Consider the following 19353-nt stretch of genomic DNA (forward strand, 5'->3'; position numbering starts at 1 on the left):
GCCGTGAAGCCGCAAGCTGCGGTGCTGACATCGCTGGATTCCAGGACAGGTAAGTGTCTCAATATTAAAAGTCCACAGTTACAGTAGGTGTAGTTGCTGACTTTTAATTTTTGGAGGGGGAGGCCGAAACATCGCTTTAAGGTGAGAGCTAGTCTGATCCACAGCAGAGACAGACCATTTATAGCAGCAAAGAAGTGGAAAAGCAAAAATCTGATAAGGTGCTTCCAATCTTCATACAGAAAACAACTCCAACAACAGGGTGCGAAGAACAGTTTTTTTAATTAAGGCCTTAGGGCCTTTAAAAGGGGAAAAAGACCTAAAAGCCAGATACTGGTTGAAGCAACAGACTTCTCCTCCCATTTCAAGGTGTGGAATCTTGTATCAGTAAGGGCCAAAATGGTATTTTTCAACTTAAGGGTCATAGCAGAAGACTTACTCCTCAGAGGAAGGCTCATCAGTGTGCAACTTCAGTGATTAAGTGTATACAGGGGAAGGTATTTTAGCGGGTTTGTAGCCTATGTGCTTAGGATTAAATAGTTAATTGGTAATCTACAATAAAGTCCTGCATAACACTTTGAAAATCCTCTTCTAAAAGAGGAGTATGCCCAACTATAGTCAAAGAGGACTCAGAGGAAAATAGACTTGAACACATGTTCCTGGATCAAGGCGCTGCCAGCTGAGGGAACCTGTCAATTGTTTCTGCTTGCAATATACATGGCCGACAGGGCTAGACGGTGATATTACGCCTATGAACAGATTTTCTCTACCTCTCATGCCTTAGCAAGACCTCAGGGTTCCTGCCTAATGGTTGATCTTCACCACCACCACCACCACCACCACCACCACGGTATTTTCGAACTGAAGTTGGATCAGATAATCCTCCAACTGGGTGATCCAATGCAGAAGGATCAGCCATATCGCCTGAAGCTCCAGGATGTTTATCAGAAGATGAGATTCCTTCAATAACCAAGTTGGCTGCCCTGACAAGGTGTCTAGGCTACCTCCCCAGCTCTTAGGCTGGTGTCCATCATAAGTATATTATAAAAGGCAGGAAGCAGAAATGTTCCCATACTCCAGAGCAAGATTTCTGAGCCACCAAGCCAAGGACAGTCTGGTCTCAGGCGTCAACCAAATAGGCTTGTCCAGGGACAGGACTGACTTGTCCACTGACCGCAGACTACTGCAGTGCAAATGTTTGATCTAAAATTGGGGTCACAGTTCTCTGTGTTGATTCCACAAGTCCCTCCCCCATACAGTTAGAAAACACTCCCTTAGGCTCACACTTAACCCTTTGATCGCCCCTAGGTTAACCCCTTCCCTGCCAATGTCATCATTACAACAACAGTGCATATTTTTTTAGCACTGATTACTGTAGTAACGTCACTGATCCTCCAAAAGCATCAAAAATATCAGTTAGCGATCCGATCTGTCCGTCGCAATGTCGCAGTCCCACTAAAACTCGTAGATCGCCGCCATTACTAGTAAAAAAATAAATAAATAAAAATAAATTAAAAGGACATAAATCTTTCCTCTAGTTTGTAGAAGCAATTACTTTTGCGCAAACAATCAACAATCAAACAATCAAAATACGCTTATTCAGATTTTTTTTTACCAAAAATATGTAACAGAATACAAAATGGCCTAAAAGGATAAAAAAATATGAGCAGAAAGTGAATTTTTTTTTTTTTTGGTTTAAAGCGCAATAAATAAAAATTGCACAGGTGATCAAATACCACCAAAAAAGCACTATTTGTGGGAGAAAAGGACATCAATTTTATTAGGGTACAGCGTCGCACGACCGCACAATTGTCAGTTAAAGGTAACGCAGTGCTGAATCGCGAAAATGGCCTGGTCATTAAGGGGGCAAAACCTTCTTGTCCAGAAGTGGTTAAAAGGGACCTCATATGGAACTGTACAAACAGAACCGCCTCAAAAAAGGTAGATACCACCAGGCCCAGCACCCATATGTAGGTCCGGAGGGAGAACCATCTGCTGGACAGCAGGAGATGAATCACAGCATGCAACTTCTGGAGTTTGTCCAGAGCAAGAAACACTCTGGCTAGAGCGGAGTCCAAAGTCAGACCCAGATAATCCAATTTTCTGTATGGAATAAAAGCAGACTTCTGGTAATTTAAAAGTCAACCAAACTCCTTCTGGGTCTGTATTATGATCTCCAGGTCGTCCATCAAGGCAAGCAGAGGACTCTGCTCGCAAGACGAGGTTGTCCAGATAGCCAAGTACCGCAATCCCCTGCTAACGTAGCAACTCCAGAACCGGAGCCAACACTTTTGTGAAGACCCGAGGAGCAGAGGCGAGACCAAAGGGTAACGCCACAAACTGATAATGTTCTTCTCCTACAGCAAAACAGAGAAAGCGCTGGTGTCGGGCACATATTGAATGTGCAGGTAAGCATCCTTGATGTCGATAGAGGCAAGAAAATCCCCCTGATGTAGGGATGCCACCACTCTGCGAATGGACTCCGTTCTGAAATTCTGTACCCACGCAAAGCAGTTCAGGGCCTTAAGGTCGAGAATCGGACGTACCTTGCTCTCCTTCTTTGGGAGCGTGAACAGGTTAAAATTTAAACCCTGAAAATTTTAACCCTGAAAACGTTCCGATACCGGAAGTGGGACAATCACATCCTGAAGTAGCAGGTCCTGCACCTCCACAAAGAGAGCTTGCAATCGGTCCGGGGACAGATGCACATTGGAAGGTGAGAACATTTCCGGAGGGCAAGAACCAAACTATCTTGTAACTGGACAGTATCACTTTGTGGACCCATTTGTTGTTTACCCAGCAGGTCCACGGGCCCAGAAACCAGACATCCCCTCCCACCCCAGGCATGGGTGAGGGCACACCTTCATGGTGAAGGAGCCTTGTCTGCGAGACTAGAGAATCCCCCTCTCGGCTTGCCAGATCAGGGCGGCTTGGAACCTCTCAAGGAGGACTTGAAAGGTTTGAAGCCCTTGTCAGTGGACCTGGAGGGACGAAAAAACTTCTTGTGAGCCGAGAAACACGGGCCCCGTCTGCGACGAGGTTCTTTACCCTTCCCAGACTGAGGAAGAAAAGTACTCTTCCCCCTAGGAGACTCTTAATGAAGTCATCAAGGGTAGCCCCAAACAGGCGATCGCCCTAAAAAGGTAAATTAGTCAGGGCTTTTTTTTAGAAGTCTGGTCTGCAGACCAAACACTTAAGCCACAATTCACGCCTAAGCACCACTACCGAAAAAGACAGCCTAGAAATCAAGGGAGCCGCATCCAAAGAGGCATTGTAGACAAACTGCAGCCCCTGGACCAACTGGTCCGCCAATTCAGCAAAGGCAGGAGGAAGCTGCTCGCCCTCAAGGTCACAGTTTAAACGTTTAGCCCACTCGGTCCGAGTTTGCGACACCAGGGCAATGGTTAGAACTGGCCTAAGCACCGAACCAGCAACTGTGAACATATTGCCGGCCACAGACTCCGCCTTCCTGTCAACCAGATGTTTAAAAGCTGGAGATTCCTCTACTGAATCATGGTTGCCTTGTTCAACCTGGAAACCAGGGTGTCCACCACCGGTGGAACAGTCCACTTCTTGAGGAGGGACTCCTCAAAGTGATACCTTAGCACAAAGAACTTAGGAACCACAATGGGACGTTTAGGACGTTCCCACTCTTTTGCAACAAAAAAGTAAAAAGTAAAAATAGGAGGAATAAGGAAACACTTTTTCCACACGAGACGGCTTGTGAGTACCAGAGGGGACTGGTACCTCTGCCGCAGCTGAAGAAAAGATTAAAAAAAAAAAAAAAAAAGGAGGGGCGCACGGACCTAGTGCATATTTATATTTTATACCTCCGCCACAGCTTCAGCTGCATCGTCCATGTTTAAAGTTTCCCGCACAGATGAAAAGTGCATCAACTAGCGCTTTCTGTGTGCAGCTACAGGCATGGAGCGTGGCTGCAGACCCCGCAGGGTGGGCCACGTCCACAGCCGCCGAGTCAGATTCAGGATCTGACGAGACAGATTAGGCAGGGGAAGGCGGAGGGCGCTTTTTTGCTAGCCCGCCGCCTGAGCATCCTGTCAGAGGTTCTGAAGATTGCTGTCTGAGTGAGCATATATGCTATCTGACCCTGTGGGATCTTGATCATAAGGATTGTTTAAAGCAGCCTGTCTGGGATTTTGAAGATTTCGTTTTGAGTGATCATACTTGCTATCTGACCCTGTGGGGTCTTAATCCTGAGATGAGCACATATGCATGCCATAATGATGGGTCTTGAAGAGCACTCTGAGCATCACAGATTTGATTAAAGCCACCTAGACTGCACTCCTGGGTTTACCTTACTGCACTCCTCCATTAGGATTTTTATGGACTGAGATTTACTTGCTTTATACTTATATTGCATTATTCAATTATTCACACTGTTTATGGTTTATCTTTGATATATGTATGTCATTTGTTATTCCATTGCATCCATGGAAAGCTATATCTCGATTGCGCTGCACTTTTATATTTGATTTATTTGGAGGTTTTACTTAGATTGACCTTTAGTGTTCAGCTATCAGTCTTACACACCTGTTGATTGTTCAGCGCTGAGTATATCTGTCTATTTGTATGCAGGAATCTTGGCAGAAGTTCTAGAAGAGAAAAGATGTATCGCAGACGATACTAGTCCCATAGGAGCCACCAGTGCGTCTGTAGCATTGGCGAGAGGATCTTGAGACCATGCCACAAACCTAAGCACCTTCTTGTTAAGACGAGAGACCAACAGGACCACCTCGGGAGTTTCCCACCGGAGACACAACTGATGAAACACCTCAGGAGGAAATGTCCATTATATCGATCGGTAGTTCGGATTTTTCCGAAGTCCAGACCCCCTGAGCACAATCCATGCCAAAAACGCCACCCCACTCAGACGGGCTGGCATCCGTGGTGACCACCATCCAATACAGGGGAAGGAAGACTTTGCCTATCGAATCCCCATAGAGCGAAGCCACCAAATAGAAGATAGACACCATCAGAACAAGCATCCGCATGCCAGTCCTGAAAGACAACCGGCTGCTGGACAACAGGAGCCGAATGGCATCCTGTAGATTTTGAAGCTTGCCCCATGGGAGGAACACCCTGGCTGAGGCCGAGCCCAGAGCAGACCCAGTTAGTCCAACTAGGTGGAAAGAACCAGAGCCAGTACCTGGAAATTTAATTTCCAAACAAACTCCTGCAGAGTCTTCACAGTAATCTCCCGGTTGTCCGTCAGAGCAGCCGGAGACTCTGATCGCAGAAGATGATCATCCAGGTACAACAGTACCGCAAATCCCCGATGGCACAACAATGCCAACACTTTGTGAAGACCCAAGGAGCCAAGGTAAGACCTCTCGATAATGCTCCTCACCCACGACAAGCCGAGGAGGCATGGATGACCGACATATATGAAGGTAAGCAACCTTGATATCGGTAGAGGCCAGAAGATCCCCCTGATGTAGGGATGCCATTACCATGTGAATGAACTCCATTCGGAACATCTCTACCCGCACAAGCTGGTCAGAGCTTTGAGGTCCAATATTGGACATACCTCGCTTTCCTTCCTGGGTCCTGTAAACATGGTTGAATAAAACCCATGCAAAAAAAAACGTTTGATTCAGAGACCGGAATAATCACCGCTTGTAGTAGCAAGTCTTGCATCGCCCCAAAGAGACCTCGCAGGCGATCTGGGCATAAACGCAGGTAGGAAGGAAAGAACCTCTTTGGAGGATAAGCCCGAAACGCGATCTTGTAGTCGGACCAAATGAGCTCGTGGACCCACTTGCCTTGAATCAGGGAGGTCCACGCTCTAGGCTTACCAAACCAGGTACTATTGGAACCTCCGGAGGAGGTCGTCAAAGACTACTTAGAGCCCTTGTTTTGAAATCCTGCTTAATAATATCATGCAGGGAGGATCTGAACAGGTGATCCCCCACAAAAGGGAAGATTAGATAAGGCCTTCTTGGAAGTCTGGTCCGCAGATCAGCATTTCAGCCATATCCTGCGCAAAAGGACAACTGCTGTCACGGACAGCCTAGAGATTATGGGACCCTAATCCAGAGAGACCTCACAGACGAACTGCAACCCCTGGACCAACTGGTCCACCAGCTCAGCAAAGGCAGGGAGAAGCTGTTCCCTCTCCAGATCCTGGCGCATAAACTTTGCCCACTCCATTAAAGTCTGGGACACCAATGCTATGGTGAACACCGCCCTAAGGACCAAAAGTCTCGGCTCTCCGGTCAAAAGGATCTTTTAAAAACCTGGAGACTCCTCCACTGGAATTAGGGTGGATTTATTCAGCCCGGAGACTTGAGAGTTCACCACAGATGTAACTGCCCAATTATTCAACAGAGAGTCCTCAAGGGATACTGTCTATCTAAGCACTTAGGACAACTCCACTGACTCGTGACAATTTAGCCACAGTAGGCGGGAAAATCTTTGCCTCTTTAGAGGATCTATGGGCACCAAGGAGACTGATGCCTCTGACGCAGCAGCAGCAGCATCCCCCATGTTTAAAATTTCCCGCACCGATGCAATCAGTGCATCCACCAGCGCCTTTTCATGTCCATATGCGGAAAGAGGAATCATCCTCACTATCAGAGCACTCGAAGTGCGTGGACGCAGACCCAGTAGGTCCAGCTATATACTAAGGTCACCCTGAAAACATAAGCAGGGGAGGCCGCCGACCTCAGTGCCGCAAGGAGATGCTGGCCAAAGGTCCACAAAAGGACCACCTGACTCCGCAAAAAAGCAAGAGGGTCGCCCACCATAGGAGGATAGACTAGGACGCTCGCCATGACGCAGTCATGGCTGCTACACTGTCATTAAATTGAAGAGCCCCCACGATGGGGAGGCGCCAGGCTAACCATATGGACCAGCTAGCCTAAATTTCAGTGGAGTTCCAGCCACATTTGCCCAGATTCACAGAACGGCAGATGCCCAGAGAGAGAGAGAGAGTTGGGAGCTTCAGCTAAACTCACTGAGGCCACCCCCCAACCGCAACACCCAAAGCGGCCGCGTTAACTAGTAGGCTTCAGGCCACGACCCAGTAGCCTTTTACCACATATGCGCATGAAAACACGCAGGTGGATGCACTAACTGCATCGGTCCGGGAAATTTAAACATGGAGGATGCAGCTGCTGCTGCGTCAGAGAAGTTGGTCTCCTTGGTGGTTTGAACAGCTTAGCCAGCAGTTCAGATAGCTTGGCCAGCAGCTCGGACAGCTCAGAACGTAAGCCACGAGAAGACCGCGGCCTACATTTTTTGCCCGATCCGGCCGCGTGAGGCGCGCACCCGCGGATGATAAAACATCTGCTCCCCAGCTTGGTCAGCAGCTCTGACAGCTTGATCAGTAGTTCGGTCCGTCAGCCGTGAGTAGGCCGCAAAGCCGTAGCCTACATTTTTGACCCAATCCGGCTGTGTGAGGCGCGTACCCGGGATTATAAAAATCCACTCCTCCAGCCCCACAACTGACGCAGGGAGCCCAAAGGACATCCCTGCCCCAGTCACTAACCCCCAGGAGGCAGGGAACTTGCTCAAAACCCCCTGTTGTCAACACGGTCGGCAACAACCACAGACACCCCCCCCCCTTCTGGAGCACGTGGCCAAGCAAAATCCTACAACACCCGGGGGGGCAAAAGACCCACAGTGACTGTTTAGAGGGGCTGGGGGGGAACCTGGGGGTCCGACCATCCCAGGGAGGGGCCCACATCCACCCCGAAAAACCACTAAGGGAGATGGGGGGGGGGACACTACTTAAATTATGGAACAAAGTGGGCACTACTCCAGTCAGACCACCGCACCATCTTGGAATGGCACGCTGTGACTCAGGTTGTGACCAGGGCTATGCATCCTCACGAGGCGTTTAACCAGCCAGCCAGCCTCCGTCCAGTGGGGCTATGTTGCAGCCAACCTAGCGCGGAACTAAGTTCGGGTCGCGCTCGCTGGCCAGACTGGGAAGACCGGGAGTTGATTGTAGTTTTCACAGGAACCGGATTGTAGTTCTCACAGGAACCCGAAAATAATAAAAGAAGAAAAAATTCAATTTAAAAAGGAAAAAATGCTAAGACCAGAGATCCCAGCAAGAAACTAGGTCCTTGCTCCTGACTGGCAGAAAAAAACTGAAGACCTATAGCAGGAAGTGGGATTATACCCCCTGGGACTGCCCTATATAGTCAAACCTTTTTCCGCCTAGTGCCCTACTCCTGTAGGGAGCAGAATAAACCCAAGGGTCAAGAAGATATGGAGCTGTGTCCATCAATGAACGAAAGAGAAAAACTGAATACCTATTGCAGAGGGGGGGAGTATAGCTCCTGGGACTGCACATGTGCATAGCCAAGTCATTTTTCTGCCTAGTGGCCTACTCCTGTAAAGGGGCAATATAACCCTACGGTTTTGAATACTGGAGAGCTGTGTCTGTCAATGAACAAAAGAAATCTGACTTCTGGAAAAAAATCAGAAAGCCAATCACACAAGCAGGAAAGTACATTTCTGGTGGGTGTTCTGAACACCATTTGTGCCATTTTGCATTTTAAAGAAAATTAGGAGTGCTGCAGTGAAAAGAAAAGGTAATTTTTAATAAAATTCCAATATGACTTGTGTTGCAAATGTATATACTATGATTTTTTGGTTTGCTATTATTTCCCTAAAAAGTGGAGTTACCCTTGTAAAATAAATTGTACCTTCTGTATATAACTGGATTCTATTTTGTATGCTTTGCCAATGTATTGCACACTCATTGTGCACACGGCACTAATAAGGTTTTGATTATATGTTTGCATTCTTTTGAGTCCTGATTAGTTCCTGACTATGTAAACGTGTTTAAAAAAAAAAAAAAAAAACTTCAACTGCGCCGAATAAACAGAACTTATTTTTGGAAAGATGCTGAGTATATCTTTTTGTGTCTGTTCCCTACTGCAGTAGTTCTTAATTTAAACCCAATAAAGCGGAACTCCACCCAAAAGGGTAAGTTACGCTTTAGGAACTTGTTTCCCACTTCTCTTAAACAATTGGCACTTTTGAAGAGAGGGGGGGGGGGCTGCAGGTACCTGATTTTTTTTTTTTTTATATAATCTTTATTTCAACTTTTCAAAAACACATATAGGAATAAACAATGGGTGAAAACCATAGGTATAACAACAAGCATTTGACAAGGAAACATCCCCTCACAAAGGTCCAAGCCTTAGGGTGAGAAGTCCATGTAATGAAATAGGCCACTCCCCTGTACTTAGCACCCAGAGCTAAGTGTCGAGGGCTGTAGCCCCCCTCTAGCATCCTTTGCTTAAACATCATAGCAGGTGCTCATACCCAACATAAGGAGCATATGGAAAACCTGTCCAATCAGGGCTACAGGGGAGAAGGGTTTGGTGGCAAACAAGGAGGAGAGGACTTGGTGATGAACCAGTCCTTTTAAAGGGGGGTGGGGCAGTGGGGGTGAGGGGGGAGGGGTAAATATAAAACCTGGGAAACAAGGAAGGTCTGAAGGTCTCAGAGTTCTACAGCTAAACTTGATCATGGGTCAACACCGGGTCATCTTCCGTAAGGGCGGCCCAAGGCCGTCAGGTACCTGATTTTGACAGGTACCAGCTTCCCACTTCTGTTCCGAATGCCGCAGCACTCGGCAATGGAAGTTCTCCTTCCTTCCTCCCCCCTGCAGTCTTCTGGGACACTAGACAGGTCCCAGAAGACTGCATCCACCACTCACGATATGCAGCGTGATTCGTGCATGCGCAGTGCACACCTGGCTGTGAAGCTGAAAGCCTGCGCCGGGGACCGAAGATAGCTGGAATGCCTCTTTATTAAATTTGAGGATAGGAGTTTCCTATCTATAAAATTTCCAGAACACCCTTTAAATTTGGAAGAGCTTACCCCAGTCTTCTTCAATCTCTTCTTCAATGCCTTCATCTTCTTCATCATCCACAACATTATTTAAAAATTTACTATTCGTGGAGAATTTTTTTCCAGTGTCATACTCTGGACTGTTTTCCACATCCTCTACAGTCTGAAAAATTTAGTAACCACAAGAATTATTACTACTAGAATAGACAAGAAATAACTGCTACAATACACGTATCTGTAAAAATGGAATGCAAGCTTATAGTATAAAACATTGATATTTAATTCTTATGGCTCACATTCAACTTTCTTCTAATTTTTCCCTTTATAAAATAATAGTATACAATAAGAAATACCAATTATTATTTACAGGTGTTACCTAAAATTGATGTGGTTACCAGAAGGTCACTTTTATATAAAAAAAAATGTCACGGAACCATGAACCAGACGTACAACAACAGATAAGTGAAAATAAGAAGGCTTTATTGAAAATCAAGCTGTAAAGCAAAAGTCCAAACGGATGGCGAAACCGAGGCAGAGTCCTTGCGAAGCCAGAGGTCAGGAACCAGGAGGGTAGTCAGACGAAGCCAGGATCAGGAACCAGCAGGGTAGTCAGACGAAGCCAGGATCAGGGACCAGAAGCAGCTGCAGTCTTAGAAGCATGTGAACACAGGAGGACCAAGCAAGGAACTGAAGCCACAGACCTCCTATATATATGAGCTAGGCATCCAGCTCCTCCCAGTGGGAAGGAGGAGCCGCAGGGTGGGAGGCTACAAGAAACCCAGAAACCAAGATGGCCGCCAGCACATGTCAAACGAAGGAGAACAGCAAGAAGGTAAGACCATGACAGTACCTCCTCCTCAAGGGCCCCTCCTCCGCGGAGAAAAGAACGGTTTCTGAGGGAAGCGTGCGTGGAAGGCTCGGAGCAAGGCAGGAGCATGGACATCTGCGGAGGGAACCCAGGAACGCTCCTCTGGACCATAACCACGCCAATGAACCAAAAACTGCACCCGACCGCGGACCAGGCGTGAGTCCAGGATATTGCTCACCTCATACTCCTCACGATTGCCCACTTGGACCGGACGGGGCCGAGGAACCGAGGAAGTGAAACGATTACACACCAGTGGCTTCAACAGGGAGACATGAAACACGTTGGAGATCCGCATGCCAGGAGGAAGCGCAAGGGCATAGGCTACCGGGTTTACCCTGCGAAGCACTCGGAAGGGACCAACAAAGCGAGGCGCCAGCTTGGGAGTGGGCACTCGAAGGTTGAGGTTGCGGGTGGACAACCATACACGGTCTCCGGCCTGGTAGGAAGGAGCAGGCGCTCGTCTGCGATCAGCCTGGAGTCTCTGGCGCTGCGCAGAGACCTCAAGGGACTTCTGGATCTGTACCCAAGAAGCACGTAGGACGGAAAGGTGATCCTCCACAGCCGGAATATCCTGGGGAGAGAATACCTCCGGTAACACGGCAGGTTGGAACCCATAATTGGCCATGAAGGGAGACGTCCCAGAGGAAGAGTTCACCGCCGTGTTCCTGGCAAACTCAGCCCAAGGCAGGAGGTCAACCCAATTGTCTTGGTGATCGGAGACATAGCAACGAAGGAATTGCTCCAAGGCCTGATTGGATCGTTCTGCGGCCCCATTGGACTGAGGGTGGTAGGCCGAGGAGAAGGAGAGATGAATCCCCAACTGGGAGCAAAAGGCGCGCCAGAACCTGGACACAAACTGACTCTCCCGATCCGACACAATCTCCTTGGGCAAACCGTGCAACCGGAAGACCTCCCTGGCAAAAATCATGGCCAACTCCTGTGCAGAGGGTAACTTCTTGAGAGGAACACAGTGGCACATTTTGGAAAATCGATACACAATCATGAGAATGACCGTATGGCCTCGGGATGCAGGGAGGTCCACAATGAAATCCATCCCCAGGTGTGACCATGGGCGCTCCCCGGTGGCTATGGGTTGCAGAAGGCCCAACGGAAGGTGCAGAGGGGACTTACTCTGGGCACAAAGGGAGCATGCCGCTACATATGCGGCGATGTCGGAACGTAGGGAAGGCCACCAGAACAGACGTGAAACAGCCCAGGACAGCTGATTCTTTCCAGGATGCCCCGCGGTCTTGGAGTTATGGTAGGTTCGCAACAACCGAGTGCGCAACTCCTCAGGCACAAAACATCTGCCGTTGGGTCTCCCAGAGGGAGCACCGGATTGAGCCGCCAAAATCTGCTCACCCAGGGGAGAGGTCAGGCTGGTGCGAATGGCGGCCAGGATCCGATTCGGAGGTATGACCGAAGTCGGAATCGACTCCTCCCTGGACAGGTCGGAGTACTGCCGTGATAAGGCATCCGCCCTGATGTTCTTGGAACCGGGTAGGTAGGAGACCACGTAATTAAAACGTGACAAGAACAGAGCCCATCTGGCCTGACGTGGTGTCAATCTCTTGGCCTCAGAAAGGTAGGTCAGATTCTTGTGGTCCGTCAGGATGAGGACCGGAACCACCGAACCCTCGAGCAAGTGCCTCCATTCTTTAAGGGCCTGCACGATGGCCAATAACTCCCTGTCACCAATCTGATAGTTGCACTCCGCGGAAGACAGTTTCAGGGAGTAAAACCCACAAGGAAGCAGAGGACCCTCTGGTGTTCTACGCTGATACAGAAGGGCGCCTACTCCCGTCTCAGACGCGTCCACCTCGAGGACAAAGGGCAACCCAGGGTTGGGATGCGACAGAATCGGAGCCGACACAAAGGCGGACTTCAGAGCCTCAAAAGCTCGGATGGCCTCGAGCGGCCAGACCTGGGAATTACTGCCCTTCCTGGTCAGATCCGTGAGAGGCTTGGCTAGCATGGAAAAGTCCCTGATGAACTTCCGATAATAATTGGCGAAGCCCAAAAAGCGCTGCAGGGAGCGAAGACCACTGGGCTGGGGCCACTGTAAGACAGCCGAAACCTTCTCAGGATCCATGGAGAACCCCTCAGCGGAAATGATGTAACCTAAGAAGGTTACCTGGGATCGGTGAAATTCGCATTTCTCAAGCTTACCGAACAGCTTGTTCTCTCGTAACAGTTGCAACACTCGTCTGACATCCAGAATGTGGGTCTCCATGGATTCAGAATATACCAAGATGTCATCCAAATAGACCACCACGCACTGCTGCAACAGGTCACGGAAAACATCGTTAATGAATTCCTGAAAGACTGCGGGCGCATTGCACAACCCAAAGGGCATAACCAAGGATTCATAATGACCGGTCCTGGTGTTAAACGCGGTCTTCCACTCATCGTCCGCCTTGATCCTTACGAGGTTATATGCCGCCCTCAGGTCGAGTTTGGTAAAGACCGTGGCCCCTTTAAGGCGATCGAACAGCTCGGAAATCAAGGGTATCGGGTAAGCGTTCTTGATCGTGATGCGATTGAGACCCCTGTAATCGATGCAAGGCCTCAACTCACCGCCCTTCTTTTTCACAAAGAAAAATCCAGCCCCTGCCGGGGACGAGGATTTGCGAATGTGTCCGCGTGAAAGCGCCTCCTTCACGTACTCCTCCATGGCCTCATTCTCCGCTACCGACAGTGGATAGACCTTGCCACGAGGAGGAACGGCACCAGGTTGTAACTCGATGGCACAATCGTATGGGCGGTGCGGAGGTAGGGCAACCGCGCGCACCTTATCGAATACATCCCGGTACTCCTCGTATTCAGGAGGCAACAGAGAGTTCGAGGAAGTACACAGTAACTTGACAGGCCCATGGATGCAACTAGCCCCACACTGCGGTGACCACGAGAGGATCTCGGCCGATCTCCAATCGAAAGTCGGATTATGCTTCTGGAGCCAGGGGTACCCCAAGACCACCGAGTAGTGTGGAGACGAAATAACCTGGAAGCAGACCGACTCTCTGTGAACGGCACCAATGGCTATCCCCACTGGAAGGGTCTCATGAGTCACGTGTGGCGGCAGAAGGGGTCTGCCGTCTATTGCCTCAAGAGCCAGTGGAGAACCTCGGGCCTGCAGAGGAATGGAATTGGCGGCAGCGAACACACTATCAATGAACAAACCACCAGCACCAGAGTCCACCAACGCCTGGGTCGTCACTGAGCCCCCGACCCAGGAGAGGACAACAGTGATCAGTGGTTTGTCAACACGGGAAACCGGGGACGAGGAGACTCCACCCAAGATCTGCCCCCGACAGGATCTCAGGTGCGAGCGTTTCCCGGACGGTTCGGACATGCCAACCGAAAATGCCCACCGAGGCCATAGTACATGCATCGACCCTCGCGTCTTCGGAGTACCCTCTCCCCCTCGGACAGGCGAGCAAAGCCCAGCTGCATGGGTTCACCCCCAGCCAAGTCATCCCCAGGAGGCGTGGGAGGAGAGGGAGGCACGGGTGGGACAGCAAAGGTAGGCGCCAATCTGTTAGGAGGCCTCCGCAGACTCTCCTTAAAGGAAGGTCTCTCCCTGAGTCTGGTGTCAATCAAAATCAAGAAAGAAATAAGAGACTCGAGCTCCACAGGTAGGTCCTTAGCTGCAACCTCATCCTTCAAGGCATCCGGGAGACCATGAGAGAAAGCAGCGACCAGAGCCTCATTATTCCAGCCCACCTCTGCTGCCAGGGTACGAAACTCAATGGCGTATTCAGCTACGGATCGTGAACCCTGTCTGATGGACATAAGGAGCTTCGCAGCAGAGGCAGCACGAGCCGGCACATCGAATACCCTCCGAAGAGAAGCAACAAAACCGGAAAACTCGGCAACCACCGGATTGTTGTTCTCCCATAAAGGGCTGGCCCAGGCCAAGGCCTTGTCCGAGAGCAGCGAAATTAAGAAGCCCACCTTTGATCTCTCAGTAGGAAAGGCATGTGGCAGTAACTCGAAATAAATGCCCACCTGGTTAAGGAAACCTCGGCACTGAGTTGGCTCTCCCCCAAAGCGCTGTGGAAGGGGGGCAGAACCGGTCATACCCCGAAACACCGCAGGCGCAACAACAGGTGTCGGGGTAGACTCTGGCGCAACAACCGGAGCGGCAGTAGGAGCGGGCCCAGGAGCGACAACCGACCCATCGGCAACGGGAGCGAAATGAGCCGTGCGTTCAAGCAGGGTTTGCAACGCCACGGCGAACCGACCCAACAGGTGATCCTGCTGATCAAGTCTGGCAACCAGCGTGGGTAGCGAGGATGGCCCTGTACCGTCAGAATTCATGGCTTGGTCCTAATGTCACGGAACCATGAACCAGACGTACAACAACAGATAAGTGAAAATAAGAAGGCTTTATTGAAAATCAAGCTGTAAAGCAAAAGTCCAAACGGATGGCGAAACCGAGGCAGAGTCCTTGCGAAGCCAGAGGTCAGGAACCAGGAGGGTAGTCAGACGAAGCCGGGATCAGGAACCAGCAGGGTAGTCAGACGAAGCCAGGATCAGGAACCAGCAGGGTAGTCAGACGAAGCCAGGATCAGGGACCAGAAGCAGCTGCAGTCTTAGAAGCATGTGAACACAGGAGGACCAAGCAAGGAACTGAAGCCACAGACCTCCTATATATATGAGCTAGGCATCCAGCTCCTCCCAGTGGGAAGGAGGAGCCGCAGGGTGGGAGGCTACAAGAAACCCAGAAACCAAGATGGCCGCCAGCACATGTCAAACGAAGGAGAACAGCAAGAAGGTAAGACCATGACAAAAAATAAATAAGAACTTTTAGGTGAACAGACACAGACTTTAAAAAAGCAAGAATTCCCCACCCAAGAATGACCGCTTCTAGCTCAGCTAAGCCTCAGTTTTGTGGCAAGCAACCAGCACCAAAAGAGGGGAGGAATCTTTGTGCCCTGTAATGTACTCCAAGAAAAGGATTTTATAGGTAGACCACAAATCCTAAAAATCGTACATCACAGGACACTTCATATTCATGACTACTTGGTATGTTCCAACACACTGAATATGAGGGTTGGGCAACACAACAAAAAAGGCCAATGTGCCCAAAACCAAAAGCAGAATAGAGGAAAACCCCACTACAAAGCTGCTTGCAAGACCTTTTGCCCAAAACCGGTGTCCGCAGAGGAGTGAACATCCACCTAGTAGAACTTTGTAAATGTGAGAAGACCCGGGGCAGCATTACAAACTCGAACAACAGAAGCTTGATGATGAATTGCCCAGTAAGCACAGGCACTTCTGGTGGAATCGGCCTTGAAATGGAAAGGAGGAACCTTTTTTTTTTTTAATTTAAAATGAAAATAAAATTTTAAAAAACGTCTCATATTACACCATGATCCTGGCTAGTTGCTTTAACTGTTCATAAATCTTATAAAAAAGTGTCACGTTACCTGTAACTTATATTGAACATTATCAAAAAAAGAATGCTGTTGCACTCTTTACAAAGACTGCTACAAATAAACCTGTTTCTCCATAAGGAGGAACAGGTAAGGATTAACCTCACTGACCTTTTCCTAAATACAATAGGCAAAAGAAGTAAGCTGACAAAGCCAAATAGAAAAAGTGGACTGAGTGGCAGCCGGACCCTTGCGAGCACTCAAGACTGTCCAAACAAAGCTCAGATAAATGCACCTAGAACAGCATTCAAAGAGTGAAGCACCTTCTCCTATAATGCTTACAATTTTAACAAGAGGATGGCAACACAATGTCCTGATTCAGATGAATGAAGCAGCTACCTTATGTTAAAACTAAAAACAAACAAAAAAAAGAATGAGGCCTCAATACCACCTTATCCTGTGAAGAACCAGAAAAGGCTTCTTATAGGAAAGTGTAGCCAACTCAGCTATCCTAAAATCCGAAGTAATGGCAACCAAATGAGAACCTTGTGCATAAACCGCTACAAGAAGGTCTCTTGGAGAGGCTCAAAAGGATTGTCTGCAAAACACAAGAGACCAAAATAAAGTCCAATGGAAGCAAAGGGGGCTGCACAGGCGAAACAATCCATGCGACACTGTACAAAGGCCTTTACTAAGGAATGAGGCGCGATAGGTCTTTGAAATAGAAAGTCCAAGGTGGAGATCTTCCCTTAGATGGCAAGTCACACCCAACATACAAGTGTCCCAATACTTGCTATGCTTGCTGGCACTGATGCTCTGTAGGCATGCTGCAGCTGTGTAGAGGCTGTGTCAGCATATGGCAGGACTGCTGGAGCCGGATTTTCACTGAAAACCTGGGAGCCTCCAATTGCATGTGTTAACATGCCAGGGGAACAGATAAAAATGGCAGCTGCTCAGACGTGTGTGATAAAGTCAACGCCAGTCCAGCTCTTTTGCAAACTGCTAATGCAGTGTATCCCCCCCAAATGCTGAAATCAACCTATACTGCCCCAAACGCACAGGGGAACACTCAGGGGAAACTGGCACTCACTGAAGGGGCAAAAGGCCCAATCCTTCATGGCTGGCACACCACACAGGGTCTCAAGGGACTTGACTTCCCACCATTGGATCACTGCTGGGACCTGTAAAGCACCCTACCAGAGAGTTAAACAGATTTACAGTACCATGGAGATAGCTACTCAAAGAATCCATAGCTGTACTGCCACATGACAGGCTCTCCCAGCTCTTGCATGCAAGGTTTGAGTGCAGTTGCTCTTGGCCTTCATGCTATAGGAGACCAGTCCAGATGAAGCCCTTCCCTAGCTCAGTGGTGGCGTTCAGAACAGGCCATAAACATGAGACCAAAAACCACAAAAATAACATTTTTTTAAAGAGACATCTGTTGGCACATCCATCACTTAAGGACACTAGCTAAAAACTGAGGCTTAGCTGAGCTGGGAGTTGTCACACCTGGGTGTGGAATTCCTGACTTTTTTTGGCCAGTGTCCATTCACATAAAGGTTGCCCAAGTCGCCATGAATATGAACTGATCCCGTGTCCTATGATGTTTGATTAAGCAAAGACAAAAATACTCTGATTTGAAGCTAGTAAGCCTCTAAAATAATTTCACATTACGTCGGTTTCACAATTGTTAATGTCTTTTATATTACTGAATATACAGTGCTCAAAAAAATGAAAGGAACACTTTTTAATCAGAGTATAGCATCAAGTCAATTAAACTCCAGGGATATTGATTTGGTCAGCTGCTTTGGTGTTTATGAAATTAACAACAGGTGCAGTAGATGGGCAACAATGAGACAACCTCCAAAACAGAAATGGTTTTACAGGTGATGGGCCACTGACCTTTTTTCCCCCCTACTCATCTTTTCTGACTGTTTTTCACTAGTTTTGCGTTTAGCTAGGGTCAGTGTCACTACTGGTAACATAATGCGATACCTGGACCCTGTAGAGTTTGCACAGGCAGTCCAACTCCTCCAGGATGTCACATCCATACATGCCATTGCCAGGTTTGCTGTCTCTCTCAGCACAAGAGCATGGAGGATATTCCAGAAGACAGGCAAATACTCAAGGAGAGCTGGATAGTGCCATACAAGGTTCTTAACCCATCAGCAGGACCAGTATCTGCTCCTTTGTGCAAGGAGGAACAGGGGGAGCACTGCCAGAGCCCTACAAAATTACCTCAATAAGGCCACTGGTGTTAATGTCTCTGACTAAACAATCAGAGACAAATTTCATGAGGGTGGTCTGAGGGCCCGACGTCCTCTAGTGGACCCTGTGCTTACAGCCCCGGCACTGTGGAGATCGATTGGCATTTTCTATTGAACACCAGAATTAGCAGGTCCGCCACTGGCACCCTTTTCAAAGAGGAGAGCAGGTTCACCCTGAACACATCTGACAGATGTGAAAGGGTCTGGAGAAGCTGTGGAGAGCGTTGTGCTGCCTGTAATCTCGTTTAGCAAGACCAGGTTGGTGGTAGGTCAGTGATGGTCTGGGGAGGCATAGCCATGGAGGGACACACAGACCTCTACAGGCTAGATAATGGCACCCTGACTGCCATTAGGTATCAGGATGAAAATTCTTGGACCCATTGTCAGACCCTACGCTGGTGCAGTGGGTCCTGGGTTCCTCCTGGTGATTGACAATGCCTGGCCTCATGTGGCTACAGTATGCAACCAGTTCCTGGAGGATGAAGGAATTGATACTATTGAATGGCCCCTACACTTGCCTGACCTAAATCCAATAGAACGCCTCTGGGACATTATGTTTTGGTCCAGCTGACGCTGCCAGGTTGCACCTCAGTCTGTTCAGGAGCTCAGTGATGCCCCAGTCCAGATCTCGGAGGAAACACCCCAGGATACCATCTGTCATCTTATTAGGAGCATGCCCCAACGTTGTCAGGCATGCATTCAAGCACGTGGGGGCCATGCAAACAATTGAGTACCATTTTGAGTTGCTGCAATGAAATATCAGCAAAATGGACTAGCCTGCTGCATCATTTTTCCACTTTGATTTTTGGGCTGTTTTGGAATTCAGGCCTCTGTAGGGTAATAATTTTAATTTCCATCAAACAATGTGGCATCTCTTCCTCCCCAACACATTACCCTGTCCATATCAGTGTAGATATCCAGCATGATATTTTTCCACATTGAGATCTGATGCGTTTTCAAAGTGTTCCTTTAATTTTTTTGAAAAAGTGTAGTTTTATATGCAAGTGGT

The 19353-nt window shown here is 48.6% G+C and overlaps 1 protein-coding gene across 1 annotated transcript in view; it reads right to left on the bottom strand.

Moving 5' to 3' along the window:
- WRN (WRN RecQ like helicase) overlaps window positions 1-19353 on the bottom strand; it is a 248339-nt gene that overhangs the window by 170642 nt on the left and 58344 nt on the right. Inside the window, exon 10 of the mRNA XM_082247844.1 lies at window positions 9862-9994. Coding sequence (XP_082103970.1) covers window positions 9862-9994 — 133 coding nt within the window. The remainder of the gene's footprint in view (window positions 1-9861; window positions 9995-19353) is intronic.

Source organism: Pelophylax lessonae (genome assembly GCF_965119305.1).
Source record: "Pelophylax lessonae genome assembly, chromosome: 1".
In the NCBI taxonomy this organism is placed as follows: domain Eukaryota; kingdom Metazoa; phylum Chordata; class Amphibia; order Anura; family Ranidae; genus Pelophylax; species Pelophylax lessonae.